Source organism: Cimex lectularius, unplaced genomic scaffold, assembly GCF_000648675.2.
Source record: "Cimex lectularius strain Harlan isolate CLEC.00 unplaced genomic scaffold, Clec_2.1 scaffold437, whole genome shotgun sequence".
In the NCBI taxonomy this organism is placed as follows: Eukaryota; Metazoa; Arthropoda; class Insecta; order Hemiptera; family Cimicidae; genus Cimex; species Cimex lectularius.
The window spans coordinates 69,915-90,367 of NW_019392980.1; the positions used below are offsets into that span (position 1 = coordinate 69,915).

The following is a 20,453-nucleotide window of genomic DNA, read 5'->3' on the forward strand; positions in this document are numbered from 1 at the left end:
CTTTTTTATCTCAACTAAAAACCTTAATTAATGAAAAGACAATTACAAAATGTGAATTCGGTAAAATTAGCCATGTGGAAATGTTTTGTCTTTAATTTGTTGCCAGGCAGAACGTCTGAGTGAGCGATCGTTGTTGCGGTGTTAGAAAAGTGTAGTTTTTTTATAGAAGTTTAGATTTCCCTATTTTGAGAAGTTGTAGAAATCCTACTGCTTAATGCTATTCAAATATTTTTCAAAATCGAAGATTGCTAATCATTAAGAGTTTACCAACTATGCTTCTAGGGTCATTTAACGTAGTTTATTTTAAACATAAACATTGACATTATGACATTAACCAGTTTTATGACTTTTTGCTGTGATGGATACCAAGAAATGGAGAATTTTTCCATGAGTCCTGCAGCTCTATGGAACTTATTGGACTTATTGCTGGCTGCATTTTTTGGAGCTCGCAACACGTGAGCGAAACTCACTCGAGAAATTACAACTGCTATGTCAGTGTTTTTCGTCCAAGAAACTCATTTTCGAAATAGGTTAGACCAAATTGAGGGTCGCTGAAATTTGATCCTACACCAGGACTTCCATTGATAAGTGCCGTTTCAATTTTCATTGCGGCCACTGTTCCCTCAGAAAAAAATCCAAAGCAGACGGTGGGAATCGAACCCACGCCCTCCCGATCTACCAGCCGAGAATCTTATGCCTTAAATACACGGCTACAGCCGTTCCCAATTTTACGATTATTCCACGATCCAATTTACTTTTTAATATCCAAGAAATAAGTTAAATTTTTGTGTTTACGGTACTGTACAAGACGTTATTTTTAAAAATTTATAATCTGATATTTATCGTCTTCAATAAGTATAATGTGTTTAAAAAATCTAATTTTCTTTTGCAGTTCTTAAAAATGATCTCTTACTTCATGAGGCTGTGATCAAAAGCGACTCTGAAGTAGTAGAGCAGGTGCTGAAAGAGCCGATTGATGTCAACTCTAGGAATAATGTAAGTCGCCTTAAATACACAAATCCCCATTAAAATAGGTGGGTCAAAAAATTATTTATACACACAGTTTTTTCGAGTTTCATCTTTAATTTTATTTTATAGCTAAAACCTTCTTTGGACCATAGACTGGACGAATCAATTACAAGTTTGAAATTGTTTGTTAAAAAATATTTAGGTGAACAATTAAAATTTGAAAAATTATATTTTTGATCCCAAAAAGTTATGCTTACACTCACAAAACTACGAAAATTAACAGTTCACAACTTTTCAAGCATTCTATTAGGTTTTGTGAAACTTCATGTGTGATTTATACCAGCTTTTACTTACTATAAGCTTCTTTGCGAGACGTCTAAATTTTGAATTTTTCTCACCAGCATGTGACTGGATATGTTGGGGAAATGTAGTGGTCGTGGATATTGAACAATTTTGGGTTTATTTGGGGTCGATTTCTTTTTGTAATAAGTAGGTGTTTTGGATTACCAAATTCGGCACGCTTTTTTTAGGTGGAATTAAACATAACATACAGTTCACTAGTTTCGTGGTCCGCTTGACCAATTAATATTTTTCAATTATTTAAGGTTGTTGGTTGAGATAAAATAGTCAGTATCATGAGCGGGATTCGAACCCACGATCTTCGGCTTGATACGCCGCTGCTCTAACACTTGAGCTATCGTGATCTCGCTCCATTCGGACACTAACTTCCCATTTCAACCCCACCTTTGAATTTTCCGAGTGAATTTGAATCCACTAAACCTCTCCGTGACCATTTCATTTGTCGCTGAGAGTCAAATAAATTACACGGCATTTGAAAATGGCAAAAAGGAGTGAAAATTCAAAAGGTGGCTCTATTCTAATATACATGGTGTTTCATTCGAGACCCTATGAGAAATATCTGTTCAGAGCAAAATATAAGGAAACGTCCCAAGAAAATAAATTAATATCTTTCAATTAAATATGTTTTTTAGTTGAGATAAAATATTCAGTGTCACGAGCGGGATTTGAACCTTCGGCTTGATACGCCGCTGCTCAACCACTTGAGCAATCATGACCTCACTCCATTCGGACACTAACTTCCCATCTCAAACCCACCTTTGAATTTTCCCTTCTTTTTGCCATTTATCAAATGTCGTGTAATCTATTTGATTCACGGCGACAAATGAAATGGCCACGGAGAGCTTAAGTGAAGATATTCTTCATTTTTACTTATTAGATTGACTAGTTTTCGCTGTCCGCTTAACCAGCTAAATGAAAGATAACACAAAGTTTTATGTGCAAGATACTTTGTCAATCTCTCCAACACCAGATGTTCCCATCCAATTGAAACCATGTATAAGGCTACGAAAGATTGATCATCATTTCGAAGGAGATTTTTGAGATTGTACAGATTCTGATGAACTACTTAAATTGCTCGATTATGAAATTAATAACTTCTTGGATCAGGAAAGGTTTCAGTACGACCAATTATAAAATTATGTGGGATCTGTTGGTTTGTCTATACCGGATTCATCTTTGAACATGATTGAACCATTGCTTGCCGAATCAAGTTGATTGATCTGAGTGACGTGCCTTTTTTGCAGATTGATAGACCCAATGTCGCGTCGTTAATTCAAAGCGGAAGTTCATAAAAAGGCTGTGCCTGCTTGTAAGGGTTTTGTAGACTTTATAGCAAAAAAAGGTCAAAAAAGTATCTCTAGCAGCGCATCCGCTCAGGAACATATATACATAAACCCTCACACATTTTTGGTTCAGGCGAGTCCAAAGTATGATTGTTTTGAAAAAAGGAGCCAATAAATTGGCTGATTGTCTTTCCTCAAGTTATCTCTCTGTGAACGATATTTATTTTTAAAATAAGGCGGTTTGTTTAAGGTGTTTTTCCATTCAATATTTATCAGATAGATATAAACATGGTGGTTCGTGTTTGGCGTGCCACCATTATTATAGCCAACATTTCCCATTTTCGAGCTGAAGTTCAGGAGAAGAGAATGTAGATCATTTTTATTGCCTGAAGTGAGTGTAGTTTAAAAGTCTCAAATTTGAGAAGCTACCACCGAGTTGTTCTACTGGCCAAGTGACTCTGTTGGAGGTCAGGGTCAACTCAATACGCATACAATTGGTCAAGCGGACTACGAAAACTAGTGAATTTAATATTAAAATGAAGTATATCTTCACTAATGCTCCCCGTGGCCATTTCATTTGTCGCCGAGAATCAAAAAGATTGCACGACATTTGAAAAATAGGAAAAAGGAGGGAAAATCCAAAAGGTGGGGTTGAGATGGGAAGTTAGTGTCAGAGCGGTTCGAAGTCACGATAGCTCAGGTGGTAGAGTAACGGCGTATTTAGCCGAAGGTCGGGGTTCGAATCCCGCTCGTGACACTGACATTTATCACAACTAAAAACCTTAATTAATTGAAAGATATTAATTGGTCAAGCGGACAAAAACGTGTGAATTCAATACGGATAGTGGAAATTTGTGACTCGAAAAATTTGCAAAAATTAGACTTGAGTTACATTACGAAACATAATTCTCATGATTTTCGACCGAACTTTTCCAGATTCTAAAGTAAACCAAACAACATCATCCAATTACTCTATAAACAGTGTTTTGGCTTTCAAAATAACAATTTTTCTATTTTACTGTTTCATCTAAGTGAAGGAATTTAAGTGAAAATACTTACAGCATATTACTGTCTTATTTATGGTCTAAACAATGTACAACATCAAAATAAAGAAAAAATTGCCAAAAAACCAAGCATATAAATAATTTTTTGGCCCACTGTATGCATATATACACTGATGGACAAAATATTTTAATTTACGTAGGTTTATTCATATTTTGCTTTCCAACAATAGATTTGTTTGTAAACATAAAACATTTTAAACGAATATATTTATTACTTAATTCTAAAGATAGCAATATTAAGTAAAAACAAATTCAAAAACAAATAAAATTATTTTTTAAATATTGTTTACCACATCTGGCACGAATCTTCTCCGTTAAACGCCTTTGTCTTCCATGGAAAAGATTTCTAGATCCTGAGTAATTCTTACCTGTTCATCAAGAGTTTCAAACTCTTCTATGATGTTAGGACCTGGGATTCACAGTCGTACTCGCGCTCGAGTCGCAGTTCTCAAATGTGAAATTGGGTTCAAATCTGGACATAGAGAGGGCCTAACTAACCAATCAATTCCATCCAATTTCACGAAGTCATACGTGCTCTTTGGGGCCTGGCATTATCCTGCACTAGCAACAATCTCTCACCGATGGCATTACATTTTCGTCGATTATGTCTATCCTCTGTGAAGTTACTTTCTTGCTTCACAACCAATTCGTGTGGGAGTCCGACGAAATGCCCCTCCAGAACATCAATGAGGCGCTGTAGAATGTCACCTCCGTACAGTATGGGGAGTACTTTTCTCCTAAGCGTTTCCATACGTAATTAGGTCCATATAAAGATCTGAGGCCAACGCTTCCTCATCTGTAAAAAGACCTCTTCCCCCATGAGGTTTTATTTTTACTGAGCCATCTTTATACTGTACTAGAGGAAACCAAAACATTTTTGACTTTTCATATCTCATTTCCCGTAATGCTGCGGTTTTGTAGAGCCTTATGAATCTATCGTCTCTCCCGTCCATGTATCTAGGACGACCCTGTTCTGGCCTTATATTTCGTATCCCTATTTCTTTGAAACGCCGAAGAACCCTTCCTATTGTAGTGATTTTCACTGGCAATTTCGCGCTGACTGTATCCGCCCTCTAATATTCTAATGACACTGACATTGTCATATTATAGATATGATGTTTTTTGATCGACCTGCATATAATCTATGTAGAGTTTCAATCTTATCAATTGTTGGGTTCATCAAACTTTCGGCAACTTGTGCCATCATCAGGGCTATATCAGGGCTAATAAGTTGCCGAAGTGTTGGTGAACCCAACAATTAATCTTCTTCTTTCTTCACCTGTCTATTGACCTCTACGAAGATTGAAACTCTACATTGTCATACTTACTCAAATGCGCGACTCAAATCAAACAAGGTGAAAGAATAAGAGTAGTATCAAAGAAACCAACGAATGGAAAATTTTAACTAAAAACGATCTTTAGGCGCAGCAGAGTGGAACAGCATAATACTGCTATTTGTATAAATGGGGTTAATCAGTACAAAAGTGAGCAGATAAGTAAACCAACCATTACTGTTCACTTTGATTACGATTGTTTGTAACTGTAACTACTATAGAAAAGGAATGAATTTAATTTTAAGCTAAATAAATAGAGAGTGCGTTGAATTTGTCCATCAGTGTATTTTGTTAAATCAAACTACTAAAATAATTGTAATTATTTTGCTAGTATGGACGTGCTCCAATTCATTGGGCTGCATCTAAAGGTAACACGGATATAATGAAAATGCTCATTAATGCCAAATGCGACATCGAAGCCAAAGACAAGGTAAGCAATTGCAAAAGGTACACATTTATTATACTACCAATAATTGATTGATTCATTATTTGCAAGTGGACAATCGTATTTTGAAAAAATATAAAATCATTTGCAGAAATTATGTATGTAGAGGAAGTGTACAATCTTTGGAAAAGTTGATTTCGTTTTTAAGAATTTTCTTTTCATTAATTAAGGTTTTGGTTGAGATAAAACAGTCAGTCTCATGCGGGATTCGAACCCACGACCTTCGGCTAAATACGCCGCCGCTCTACCACTTGTGCTATCGTGACCTCGATCCACTCGGACACTAACTTCTCATCTCAACCCCACCTTTTGAATTTTCCTTCCTTTTTGGCATTTTTCAAATTTCGTTTAATTTATTTGATTCTCGGCGACAAATGAAATGGCCACGTAGAGCTTTCGTGAAGTATACATCATTTTGCTTATTACATTTTATTAGCTTTCGTGGTCCGCTTGACCAAATAAATGGCAAAAAGGAGGGAAAATTCAAAAAGGGGTTGAGATGGGAAGTTGGTGTACGAGTGGATCGAGGTCACGTTAGCTCAAGTGGTCGATCAGCGGCTTATCTAGCCGAAGGTCGTGGGTTTGAATCCTGCTTGTGACACTGACTTTTTTATCTCAACCAAAACCTTAATTAATTGAAAATAATTTATTTGGTCAAACGTGCCACGAAACCTAATAAAATGTTTTTAAGAATAATGTTTTCTAAAATCTCCCTTTCTACCTTCCCACTCAATATCCATAATCTCCCCACTAGGGATAGCAGTCATTCCTATTTTAAAAAATTAACGCAAATAGAAAATAAATTATATCGATATAAACATTCTTTCTGTTATTTATTTCCATAATTTTAATGACTTTTTTAAAATTTTATAACTTGAAACAGCGAGTAGCAAGAAGATTCTGTCAACCTATTAAGAAAATCTTGTCATACTTGATCTATTAAAAAAATTATAAATCATAAATATGTATACCTGCCATAACAGTCCATCTGGAGAGTTTTATTTTGTTTAAACAAAAATTTTCCGGATAGGACAGATTGTCCGATCATTTTTTATGTTGTGCTCATCTTAAGCAAAATAGAGTTTTACTGATATAAGATATAAGCGGCTAACTTATGTTTTTCGACGAACAAAATATGACTTTGTTAAGTCCCAAAAAAGAAAAATATTTTCCTTTCCACAAAGGGAAAAAAATGATGGCACTGGTAACTGTGGTAAGCAGTAATGAACGAGCTGTCGAGCAAGAAATGTTATATTGCTAAAAGACGACGCCTGAAGGCTTTTGACAACAAAGCGAAGTATATTGCGATTGTCAAACTGCCAATCAAGTATTATCTATTTTCTGTCAGTAGCAGGGTAAAAAAAACAATTCTATTAAATTGGTCCAACATTTACATTATTAATTATAATTATTTCTATACCAACTTTAATTTTTTTTATTGTTATTCATTGCGTTTTATGATTAAACTGTACGATGTGATTTCCTGAGGCAATAATGTCAAACAAATAACAAAACAAAGACAACTTACAAAATAGTATGGCTCGCATGTATGAGGATGAGATCATGTAACTCTACTTGATAACAATAATAATGTGAGTAATCCCTCTCCACAAAATGATAGTAAAACATAAAATATAAATAAAGATTATATTAAAAAAATGTATTTCCGGATCAGAAACTGACGGCGGATGAGTCCGAAATAGATCTCTTAAATAAAGCATGTAACAAGGACATGGGACTGATTAGTTCCAACGTATTTGGGTTACGTTTTAATTAAATTAGAAAACAGCCCGAAAAAGAAGAAACAATAGATTACATAAGCAAACTCAACAAATTAAAACGATTAGTTGCACAAAACGAAATCTCGTTGTATAAGGATCCACACTATCTTTGAACGTCTTAGGATATAAGACATGGTGAAAGTAAGAAAATACCGAAATACGCCCCTGGACACAGACAAAAACCTCCTGGCGAGATTTGGAATGAAGATAGTACATAATGCATCAATGAAAGCAGAAGGAAACTGCAAATCCCAACAGAATTCTTTACGCAGATTTCACAAATAAAAACAAATTAAATCGTAAATTAAAAATGAATAATAAATTATTCACAGTGAATTAATTATAGTCTTTGAACTTCATGATGACGTCCCAAAAAATCGATCCATATTTCATAAAAAACATTGTTAACACTAAATTCAATTAATTAAGGTTTTTAGTTGAGATAAAAAATTCAGTGGCACGAGCGGGATTCGAACACACGATCTTCGGCTAGATACGCCGCTGCTCTACCACTTGAGCTATCGTGATTTCGATCCTATCGGGCACTAACTTCCCATCTCAACCCCACCTTTTGAATTTTCCCTCTTTTTTGCCATTTTTCAAATGTCGGATAATCTATTTGATTCTCGGCGACAAATGAAATGGCCTCGGAGAGCTTTAGTGAAGGTATTCTTCATTTTAACTTATCATCCCTGTACAATCTTCAACATGTAAATTTGGAATAATATTATTAGATACTGGAAAAAGGTATTATCTAAGTTCCTTTTGCAAAATCCTTTAAAAAAGGACAAATAGCCAAAAGATTGGAAAAATTTGTGTTCATTAAACTAACTTTTAGTATGACTTTAAATTCACTAATTTCAAGTTCCGCTCGACCAATTTACAATTAATTAAGGTTTTTAGTTGAGATGAAAAAAATGTTAATGGCACGAGCGGGATTCGAACCCACGATCTTCGGCTAGATTCGTGCGCATATGGTGGGATTGAGATAGGAAGTTTATGTCCGAGTGGATCGAGGTCACGATAGCTCAAGTGGTAGAGCAGCGGCGTATCAAACCGAAGATCGTGGGTTCGAATCCCGCTCGTGCCATTAACTTTTTTTTCATCTCAACTAAAAACCTTAATTAATTGTTTTAGTATGACATTCGTACCACGATTATTATTATGCAGGGTCACCTGGCCCGGATGAATTTCTCTTGAACCAATGACGCTAACAAAAAACAAAAAAATATGTGTTTAACATTTTTTAGTCGTTTCAAATGTTTAGAGTTCTTTGGAAAAAAATTACACAGGGTACCTCAGATCAAGTTCAAAATTTCAAATTCGACCCCATACGTCCTGGCACACCATTTTAAAGAATGTTTTACGCTCAAACCAACGGTTCAATCGGATTTTAAATTCCACAAAAGTGACACAGTTATGGCACAAAAATTGAAAAAACGCATTTCGCGTTTCGTTGTAATTCTAATAATTTGCTTTTTTCACTTAAGTAAACAATAATTGCATTTATTGTTTATATTCTGTCATTTTGGGAGAAAATCGTAATTCCCGGAAGCAAATAAGTTTTACCATATTCGTTACATTCAGTATTACAAAATCAACCGAAGAACACCTTTTGTCCGACCAAGAACGAGTTCATATGTACAACTGCTTTATGGATAGTGGTGGTATTGCGCGTCGTGCAGTTGCGTTGTTCTCCCAGAAGTTTCCTGATCGCCTCAGAGTAAACCACAAAACGGTTATGCTTGATGTTCGTAATATGTGGAGATACGGATCCGTTGGTGTTCCATCATTGAGAACCCGGCTTGTTGGAAGGGTTTTAGGTTTTACGAAAAGTGAAATTAGAGACATACACCGGACTTACAATTTTAAGCCATATCGCTCTCATCTTGTCTAGGGACTAATATTACTTGCACAAATGTCGATTGGGAGGCTGAAGCAAACGTTCTTCCATACATCCCATGGACTGATGAATCCATGTTCACCTTTAATGGCATACTAAACCGATTGAATTTTCGAAGGTGGGCAGAGGAAAATCCGAGAATTTTGTACTTTTTCATCATCAGGTGGTTCACAGTATCAACGTTTGGTGTGGAATTCTCGGAAATAAATTAATTTGACCTTATTTCTACTAAAATCATTTAAATGGTGTTCAGTTCCTCAATTATTTGAGGGGCGTTTAACAACAATCAGAAGCTCCTCTGCAACAACGACAAAGTATGATTCTCCAGCTTGATGGATGCCCCGCACACGATTCTTTGCAGGTGAAACTTTATTTGAATCGTCACTTCCTNCGGGTGTTGGCATTTCGGGGAAAGACCTCAGTATTATCTGTCCAGCCAACGAGGTTGCTCCAGCTAGGTCAATTCGGCACCTAAACTTCCAAACCCAATTCACTCCGATTTAAATACCATTCATGCAGTATTCGATATTCCTCCATCACAAGGCGGCACGTCGACTCTTTCGGGTGAGCTTCCCTCTTTCACTCGCAAAGCACATATGCCCAACGCGTTGGTATTTGTAAAAACGCAGTAGGGCTGGCATGTACCTAATATATATAAGGCTACCCATATTTCGTCAGGACATTTACGGTGTCAAAAGTGAGGACCAGACTCGCCGTACGTACAAATTTCGCATTCGTTCGGGTGTTCATCCTACTCACTCCATCCTCCTATTAGAGATATTCCTTAATGATCCTGCCGCTCTGGAGGTCATGGCATGTCAGGACACCACAAGAGGTATCCAACCTCCGGTGAGGTGCCACCGAGACTTCATGGCCAATAATTACTTCTATTTCTTTTCCAGGCCCCAAAATAAGTTTTCTTACGCTCCTTCCGTGCAGTAAGGTTCCCGCATACTCGGTCATCCTAAAAAGGCTCTTTAACGTCCGCACCTAGCCTATTCGGCCCTATCGGACGTTTTGATTGTCATGAGGAGAGCTGACGCACCTCCACATACGACAGAATGATGTTACTGTCGCAGCATTGGTGTAGAGGCAGCTCAGATCCGAAGGGGCAAGACAACCTCGCTCCCCTCTTGTCCATTCCAAGTGGCCGGGTCTGCATTGAGCACCAGACCGTATGCCGCGAGCAGGTTATTCTTACCTAAGCCGAAATACATCCGCCCGGTCTCCCACGCGCTCCCTAGATAGAGAAGGCGATTCTATCTCCCAGAATGTTGGGGCTCCTTCAGCGTCGAAACTTTCGGATCCGCTCCGGCCGCGGTTTCTTTTAAAGTGGAATTTTTAACCATTTTAGCACCGCCTACGGTAAAATCTCCAGTCGAGCTCAGCCTACACCTGCCATGCGCATTCGAGGGACGCTATAGGCTTAGCCTAGGTGGTCCGATCCTTCTCCGGATCCAGAGGTTTCGACGCTTGCGGAGCCCCTTCACCCAGGGAGATAGAGTTGTCTTCTCTATCTAGGGAGTTCGTTGGGTTACTTGGCTGATGCATTTCGGCCACTTTTGTCAGTTCCCATTACGTGGGCAGGCAACTTGTTAAGTTCACAAAGTTAACCCAAACCCCTCGGAACGGGAAAGCGGGAGAAGTCAGCATGTTTATCGATTAGTCTGTGGATTTGTGGGTTTCTGAGAAGAAGCACATTTTCCGCGCGCGGAGGTGATTCGCTCCTAACTTGAGAATCGAAACGTGTGATAAGGCCGGTAGGCTAGGTGCGCACGCTAAAGAACCTCATTGTTATAAGACATTGCGACCCCAGTGGGAAGACTGATTATGGTTTGCTTGTGTCAGTGTAGGTCCAATATGTGTTTTTTTTTAAAGAATCAATTCATTTGGGTGGTGTCTTTGGCCATAATTTCTGGAAACAATTTCTTTTCAATTTTTTGTAAGATCACTTTTTCTATGGTTTTAAGGTTTAAACAATTCATTATATTGTATTATGTTTCTTTACCTAAAAAGTTGCTTTATAAAGAAGAAGATAAAAGGAATGAGTCGATTTGTTTTTCTGTGAAGATTATATTTTAATGAGCATCGTTTTCTCCTTTAAGTTAACCCAGGGCTAGATCGATACGGCCAACCTGTGACCTTTGAAACCTTGTTTTATTGTCGTAATAATTTAATTATTTGTTTTGTATATTAGATAAAGTTTTTATTTAATTTTTCTGCCTCATTCGATTGACGATGTTTTCAGATTGGAAAAACACCACTTCACCTCTCCTGCGAAAATGGTCATGAATCCGTTGCTGAATTACTGATTGAGCACGGGTCTTCCCTCGAAGGGAAAGACCAGGAAGGAAATACACCTCTTCATCTAGTCGTCGAAAATCTCTACACCCAGCTCTCGTACATTCTTTTACAAGGAGGATCTCAAATCAACGTAGAAAATAATGTAAGTTATCAAAGCAATATATATTTTATTAGAAACCAAACAAAACCTTTTTTTCAAATGATTGACCTAACAAACTTCCTTGCTGTGGGAAGAAAACAATTAATTGTTTCAGGGCTAATTACATATTTTACTGCAAAATTACCGTCTAAATTAAATAATATAATTAAAAATAAATTTGTAACTCTTAACTAGGCATCTATGTTTTAATGCGTATTGGTAATAGACGAAGTTTTTTCTGTGCTGAAAAGACAAAATATTACTGTTTTTGTATTCCATTTACTTGAGTAATTTTTAATGCAAATACCACAATAATGATTCCCCAAGGGGTGTTTTATCACCACTTTTGTTGTTTAAAGAATTGATTACGCAGTTTATGTTGATGTCCTACTAGTAATAATAAAGGGTAAGTATGAAGAAACTGTTGGACTTAAACTATCTTCTCAAATACAAAGTCCTCCAATTTACTAAAAAGGTGGTGTGGGATTATGTGTCAACGTGAGGAAAACATTAATCCATTTCATAAAGAAAAAAGCTTAACCTAAATGGTTCTCATCAAAAAATAAAAACATACTTTCTCCAGGGAAAGAAGAATCGAGAAATGCAAATGATAAGATTCTGAAGGAAAACTTCAATATATCATAAAAGAATCGAAGTAATTTTGATTTCTGGTAAAATTGTATTAAATAACTATTACAGTTTGTTCTCCGATTGACCAATTAACTTTTTTCATTAAATAATATTTATGAAAGGTATTAGTTGAGATAAAAAAGTTAGTGTCACGAGCGGGATTCGAACCCACGATCTTCGGCTAGATACGCTGCTGCTCTACCACTTGAGCTATCGTGACTTCGATCCACTCGGACACTAACTTCCCATCTCAACCCCAACTTTTGAATTTTGCCTCTTTTTTGCCATTTTTCAAATGTCGTGTAATCTATTTGATTCGCGGTGACAAATGAAATGGCCACGGAGAGCTTTCGTGAAGATAACTTCAGTTTCATTATTAAATCTATTACAGTTCGTGGTCCGATTGACCAATAAACGTTTTTCAATTAATTAATATTTAAGAAAGGTATTAGTTGAGATAAAAAAAGTCAGTGTCACTAGCGGGATTCGAACCCACGATTTTCGGCTAAATACGCCGCTGCTCTACCACTTGAGATATCGTGACTTCGATCCTCTCGTGACACTGACTTTTTTATCCCATAAATATTAATTTATGAAATATCTAGGTCTCCTCATACTTATTACCACAGGCTCTCCTCAAGGTGTTGCCCTGTTGGCCGGATCAGTGCTGGTTTACTATCTCATTATAGAGATTAGTGACCGTTAATCGATAGTTATTCAGATATATATCTGAATAACTATCTCATTATACTGCTTTCCCTCCCTACGCTTTTATTGCCTGGAACATGCAGGTAGTCGGAAAAGGACGTTTGGTGAAGTCATCATAGACGCTGTGCAACATGCTCAGAACATAACAAAACGATTGTGCCAAAAAGAAGGGCATTTAATAATACCTTATTATAATTATCATATATTCCATAAAACTAGGAGCATGAAAGCCACTAGTGCCAAAAGGACCAGATTCCCATTTCTAAGGAAGTAAAATATCTAATCTTCATCTTTGACCAAAAACTGGACCCTGGAAGTCCTTCTGATTACCATCATCTTCGCGCAGGGAGTAGATAGAGAAATAATTCAGAACAGGCTCTAACAACTTACCCACGATGGAAAGTCGTCGCACCGTTTAAGCGGTTGACAAGGCTCATCAATGCAAGGTAAAGGCCCGGGGTTCGAATCCAGCGGCCTTCCATTTGAACCCAACCGACTTTTTTCATAAACACCGACAGCCCGAGATTTGACAAAACCTCCGCTACTGCGAACCCTCGTAATAAAAAAATTGCTTAACTAGTATTAAAAATGAAAATTTAAAATTTCGGAAGGAACTGTTGTAGTTTATTAACTTTCTTTGGAAAAAGCCGAAACAAATTAAATTTTACATTTTTAAATTATTTTTTTAACCAGTTACTTTATAAATTTTAATTATCGAGTTCTAAAGGAAAAGTTCAATATCTCCAGAACAAATGGACAGAGTTTGAATTTCTTGTATAATTCATTATTTTTTATGGTCCGCTTGACCAATTAATATCTTTCAATTAATTGAGGTTTTTTAGTTGAGATAAAAAAGTCAGTGTCACGAGTGGGATTCGAACCTACGACCTTCGGCTAGATACGCCGCTGCTCTACCACTTGAGCTATCGTGACCTCGATCCACTCAGACACTAACTTCCCATCTCAACCCCACCTTTTGAATTTTCCCTCCTTTTTGACATTTTTCAAATGTCTTTTTTATCTCAACTAAAAATCTTAATTTCTTGTACAATTTTTTTTCAGAATAGATAGTATTTTCAAAATGTGTGAACAAAATAGTGGATTACCTTAAGCAAAAGTTGATCAACAGGACAGTTTAAGGTGCCAAGTTATTCAAATTCTAATAGCAAAGCAGATTCTACGCGAAAAAAAATTTTTTGCATGATATAGTTTTGTACATTAATTACTACGCCCGGTTTAATCCATACCACGATTCTTCTCCAGGTTTAAAATAATTTGCTCTAAATACAAAAAACATGTGTTGTAAATATCATTGTAAAACCTGTATACATGTATGTGTAAAATATACTTAGTTTTATAATAAAACAGGCATCGAAAAACAACACGTTCCTGCCTTTGCTAATATGACAGGGTGTAATTTTAGAGATAACCTTCGAAACTAAACTTAATTTTACAATAAAATAAGCAGGGTTAATATACAAATCAATGCCATTTAAAATATAAAAAGTTACATATAGTAAATCAAAACGTTGCTGGGCTATTGAGTGATCCACTTCATTAATGTTTTGTAAATAATTTAAAATAATGTACTTAAGAATTAGTGACAGTGAGTTTAGTTTAATGAGTTTAATGACTTTAGTCGAAAAATAAGGTTGCTGGAATAACAACGACGTCTGACCCAGGCCTACCAAAACACCTTATTTTGTGTATATTTTCTAAATAATTTTAGAACTGGCAATGTTTTTTTTTAATATACAGTAAATCATATAATTTATATTATAATATTAATAATTAACACAATATTATAATTTTACAGAAAGGTCATACACCCCTTCATATAGCCAGTAGCCATGGTTGTAGGGGAATCATAGAAGCTTTGATCCAGTACGGCTGTGACATCGACCGGCAAAATAAGGTAATGAAATGTCGTAAAACATACGACACGCACATATTTAATGAAAGAAAACTTTCTCAGGAGGGAGATTCCGCTTTGCACTTAGCCTGTAATGCAAATGATGTAGATACTGTCGAACTTTTGATATCGAAAGGTGCTAATGTCAATTTAATGAACGAGGTATGGAATTTATCATACACTACATATCACTACCATACATAATTAAAATGTATTATATGTGTATATTTTAGTCATGTAATTTTCAAATATTATTTATTAGCGGTCTCAATCGCCCATGCATATTGCTGCTGAAAATGGATTTTCCGAGATATGCAAACTTTTGCTGTCGGCGGGAGCCAATATCGAACAAAAAGAACAGGTGAGATTGATTAAAATCACTTAACAGGGGTAAATCGCTCAAATTTAAACCTCCTCCATCATTCCAGTAAACCCAACTCTCGAGAACAACCCCTGAGTATTAAAATAAAACTTATGTTAGAGGTATTATTTTATTACACGACAATATTTTTTAAACGTTTAGTTTTGTGCATTAGTTACTTCGCCGGTTTTAAGCCGTACTCAGATTCTTCCCCAGGATTAAACTAATTTGCTCTAAATTACAAAAACATATCGTGTTGGAAATATCGTCGTAAAACCTGTATATGTTAATTATGGGCCAACAAACATCAAGTGGTTATCGCCGGCCCTCTGCGATTTAAATGAAAATGTTTAAGGCATCAACCATCAAATAATGATCAAAATTTATAAACTTAATTATTTCTAATTATCTTTCAATTAATTAAGGTTTTTAGTTGAGATAAAAAAGTCAATGTCACGAGCGGGATTCGAACCCAAGACCTTCGGCTAGATACGCCGCTACTCTACCTTCTGAGCTATCGTGACTAGAGATCCACTCGGACACTAACTTGCCATCTCAACCCCACCTTTTGCATTTTCCCTACTTTTTGCCATTTTTCAATTGTTGTTCAATTCAATTGCCATTTTGAACGTCGCCAAGAATCAAATATATTACACGACATTTGAAAAATGGCAAAAACGAGGGAAAATTCAAAAGGTGGGGTTGAGATGGGAAGTTAGTGTCCGAGTGGAGCGAGGTCACTATAGCTCAAGTGGTAGAGCAGCGGCGTATCAAGCCGAATGTCGTGGGTTCGAATCCCGCTCGTGACATTGACTTTTTTATCTCACCTAAAAACTTTAATTAATTGAAAGATATTAATTGGTCAAGTGGACCACGAAAACTATTGTAGTGAATTTCCAATTATGATGACTGCCTGCAGTTTACATTGCGGTTGAGTTGTGATACATCTTTGGAGTGGCCGCATCGATGTATGTCCAGATCGATCCCACCGACCAAGACGGGGAGCTGTGATCAGCTAAAATCTTCCCTAAACTTTGATCAAACGAAAAGAAGGAAATTAACTGCACCTTGCCTACCTGAGGGCTCCATTCGAACCAGGCGTGATACTGTGCAAACTGAGGGCTCTTGACACGGTAATCGCGTAACTTTGATTAGAGTGAGAGAATTAAGGGACTGTAAACAAAATTCACACAGAACACACAGAATAGAAGGAATTCAACGTTACAATATCGCCACATCACACATGCAACTTCTGTAAAACAACAAAGTCTGTACAAGTTTTCAACAAGTTGGGTTTCAGGTTCATAAACCATCCGAATTGCTACGCGAATGAACGAAGATGACAGATTTTGCGTTTATCGTGGCTAGAGTTTAACCCAACTTGTCCACACGGTTTTATTAATATGCAGCAACGATAGCTGAGATCAATGTTTGTCGCATTTGATAAACTTACTCAGCAGAACGTGAAACAGAAATAAAATTAACTTTCGGACTTGGATCGTTAAATCAACAATAAATGCTTACAACTGAAAAAGTAGGAACTTAAAGATTTTCATAATAAGTGCCGTATTTTCTGGGTTCCATTTATGAGTCATAAAATCTAAAGATCAATTGTGTTTTTCTCCGGCAATAACACGACAAAGCGCCTACATTCTTTTTCTTTTCGTCAATGCAACACTAAATATAATAACCCGGTTACACTTGGCACAATTTAGTTCAAAACAAATCATTTTGGCCGGAAAGTACCAAAAATTCAGTTTTTACAGGTATATCACCGTTCCCAGCATCTCTCAGAGAGAAACGTAATGGAAAGTCGAAATTTCAATTATTTAAATCAAATAAATCTTCAATGGCCCAGTCGGTTTCGGAAATAAAATCGATAGAGCTTGAATTGGTATTAGAATTTTTTTACCATTCATTTCAGACTTTTAGATTTATCGCAGTTTCCAATTTCTATTGCCGTCTAGTTTCTTGGGCGTTTGAGGTACAAATTATTGCTAAGCAAAGGGCTTTGCTATCTTTTACACTTATATTTTTTATTTCCTATTTCACACCCGTTTTTCAGCGATTCACCGTTTTTTCTGATTGGAATTATTTTATCGGATTTCGCCTCTATTGTCATAGAAGTTATTTTAGTTTATGTGTGGTTCTTTTCTAGGTTGAATCGGAATGTTCCTTCCTAGAATCAGCGTTTGTTTTTGACGTTTTGAAATAAACGAATTCTGGATCTATATTCCGAGTCTGTGATTTGGAAAATAGATTGTCGCTTTAGTCATTTAATGTTGGCTGTACCACAAAATAAATCGATTGTTTATGATAGAAAATATTCCATGTCCGTTTTTTGAGCGGTTCAGAAATCTGTAACGTACGTCTGTTTTCTTTCCACGAGGTCGAACTACTTCAATCAGTTCGTATTCTAATTTAACTTAAAATGTTTTTCTACTAAAGGCAGATTGATGAACGAACGCGTACTACCCGTATCGATTGATTTTTGATTTGTTTTTTTAGTCAATGACGTACAGTGGTTCCTTATTATCAAATTTCATTACGTCAAATCTGCATAAATCTAAAAATTTTTGTGTCAGTTTTGTTATAATTATTGAATCCATTACAGTTCGTGGCCTGATTGACAATTAACATTTTTCAATTAAATAATATTTATGAAAGGTATTGGTCGAGATAAAAAAGTCAGTGTCACTAGCGGGATTCGAACACACGATCTTTGGCTAGATACGTCGCTGCGATTATTTGAAGATGTGAGATGCGGTCTTGTGTTATGTAGGTTTAGAAAAACAAAAAATAACAAATCACTTACATCTCACTACCAATCAACCCAACATATCATAACAAACGTACACTAAAAAAAAATGTGGGGATTAGTGACCGTTCGGCGATGATTATTCAGAAATCGTGTGATGTGGTCTGGTATTATGTAGGTTTCAGAAAAACAATTTCTTTATCGTGCCAACGTTTCGATCTTTATTGAAATCATCTTCAGGGCCTGGGATTTACAAACATCGTTTAAATTTAACAAATAGGATGTGGAAAAATGTACATTTATACAATGCAAAAAAATATTTTTATATTCATTCAAAGTTTTTCTAATCACTCAAAGTGTTTGTTTTCTGCGTAAGTGTGCCATTCTTGCGTGCCGTGTTGACAGTGCCAGTGAGATATTGCTTTTTTATGTTTATACGTATATAATGGATTTTGAAGAGGTGGGGATGAAGTCGGTATAGAAAGACATTTTTGTATAAGGAGTCGCCTCTTTTCACCTGATAAAAGCAAACACTTTGGGTGAGTAGAAATAAATTGAATATAAAAAAATATTTGTTTGCATTGAATAAATTCATTTTTGTCCACATCCTACAGGTTTTTGTTAAATTTAAACAATGTTTGTAAATCCCAGGCCCTGAAGATGATCTCAATAAAGATAGAAACGTTGGCCCGATAATGAAAATGTTTTTCCGAAACCAACATCACACCAGACCGCATCTCACGATTTCTGAATAATCACTAAAAAAACTTTCTCAAAAATAATCGAGACATATTTATTCTCTCTTCGGGTAAAACAAAACAAAGTAGCAATTAGAAAAGAAGAGTACAACGAAAAAATTAACAAAAATATCGACAAAAACACATACAACACACTTAAATCAGACTCTACCCCATCACTCATAAAGCAGACCAACAAAATCATTCAAGAAACACATAAACAAACAAAATTGACGTATACACCTACAAATCATTCCAAAACAATTTTTCAACTCTCCGGAAACTGTACGGAACTGGCAAAACTCATAAACCTCAACACCCTCTAAGAACAATAATTTTATTTGTAAATTCACCTACATACAACATGACAAAATACCAAACCAATATACTAAACAACTAATTTCTTTCAATTAATTAAGGTTTGTAGTTGAGTTAAAAAAAGTCAGTGTCATGAGCGGGATTCCGACCCACGATCTTCGGCTAGAAACGCCGCTACTCTACCACTTGAGCTATCTTGATTTCGATCCAATCGCGCACTAACTTCCAATCTCAACCCCACCTTTTGAATTTTCCCTCCTTTTTGCCATTTTTCAAATGCCGTGTAATCTTGGCGACAAATGAAATGGCCACAGAGAGCTTTTGTATTAATGTTTTGGGCGAGTGTTGGCCAAAATTTGGTTTTTGTCGCGATGAGTTCCTCTTGGTCATATAGGTGTTAGTGCGTTACTGTTTTGGAATAGTAGGCGGTTTTTGTAATTTTGAAGAATGGTTGGGGATTTCGAAAAGAAAGGTTGGAGATTTTGTAGGTTTGGAAAAGAAGTGTGTTTTGGAAAAGTGAATAGTTTAGTTTTTATTGAATTATTCCCGTTGGTCGGAGTAATGTTGACTGATTATTTGTCAAATATTGGACATTATTCCTCATTCATTTTTCCATCTCTGTCATTGACTCCGTGGTTCTTTTGGCCATGTTTTCCACCCGAAATTGTGTGGAGTTCTACCAGCCTCCCATTTTATTATATTACCAATATTTTCCGCATAAATTTATTATTATTAAATTAGGTCGGTAGATACCCAATTGCTCTACAATTTCCCTAACGTTTTCTACGAGGTCTTTCGTACATCTTTTAGTGAATATCTCCAATTGTAAACTGTGCGTATTTTGTTAACTAAAACATTTCTGAATAAAAAATCTTTTTCCTCATATGTATCCTTTCCTTTGATTACGCGGCATACATACCGCTTCGTTAATTCGGTTTTCGCTGAGACTATTGAATTTAAAAGATGGTCCTTACTTCTTCCACATTTTTTATGAAGAGAGCTAACATTTTGGATTCACCTCATAATTCCCGCTATCCTTAAATTTTTTATTTCAGACAAGAATATTATTTTCAAGCAATTTGGTTCTCCGTCGGTTAGCGAGAAAAGTTTAATTTTCTAAGTGCTCAATTTTTGTAATATGTCATACAATGCACTTATTCTGTTTGTCGGCATACTTTTCACTTTTCTCCAAGGTTGTAGTTCGTTTGTAGAGTTTGGGGACATGTGCCTTGTTGCGTGAATCTAGTCCTACTAAATTCGCCAGTTATAAGTTTCGATTGAGATTTATATTAATTATTACACAAATTACAATGATTATTCGGAAATTGTGAGATGCGGTCTGGTGTGATGTCGGTTTCAGAAAAACATTTTATTTATCGTGCCAACGTTTCGATCTTTATTGAGATCATCTTCAGGTCTCAAAGTGTTCGTTTTCTGCGTAATTGTG

At 36.1% G+C, this 20,453-nt stretch overlaps 1 protein-coding gene across 1 annotated transcript in view; it reads left to right on the top strand.

Moving 5' to 3' along the window:
- Positions 1-20,453, top strand: part of LOC106668052 (ankyrin repeat and death domain-containing protein 1B-like) — a 52,091-nt gene that overhangs the window by 28,833 nt on the left and 2,805 nt on the right. The window contains exons 4-10 of the mRNA XM_024229573.1: positions 893-996; positions 5,342-5,457; positions 8,824-8,959; positions 11,388-11,585; positions 14,737-14,835; positions 14,896-14,994; positions 15,095-15,193. Coding sequence (XP_024085341.1) covers positions 893-996; positions 5,342-5,457; positions 8,824-8,959; positions 11,388-11,585; positions 14,737-14,835; positions 14,896-14,994; positions 15,095-15,193 — 851 coding nt within the window. The remainder of the gene's footprint in view (positions 1-892; positions 997-5,341; positions 5,458-8,823; positions 8,960-11,387; positions 11,586-14,736; positions 14,836-14,895; positions 14,995-15,094; positions 15,194-20,453) is intronic.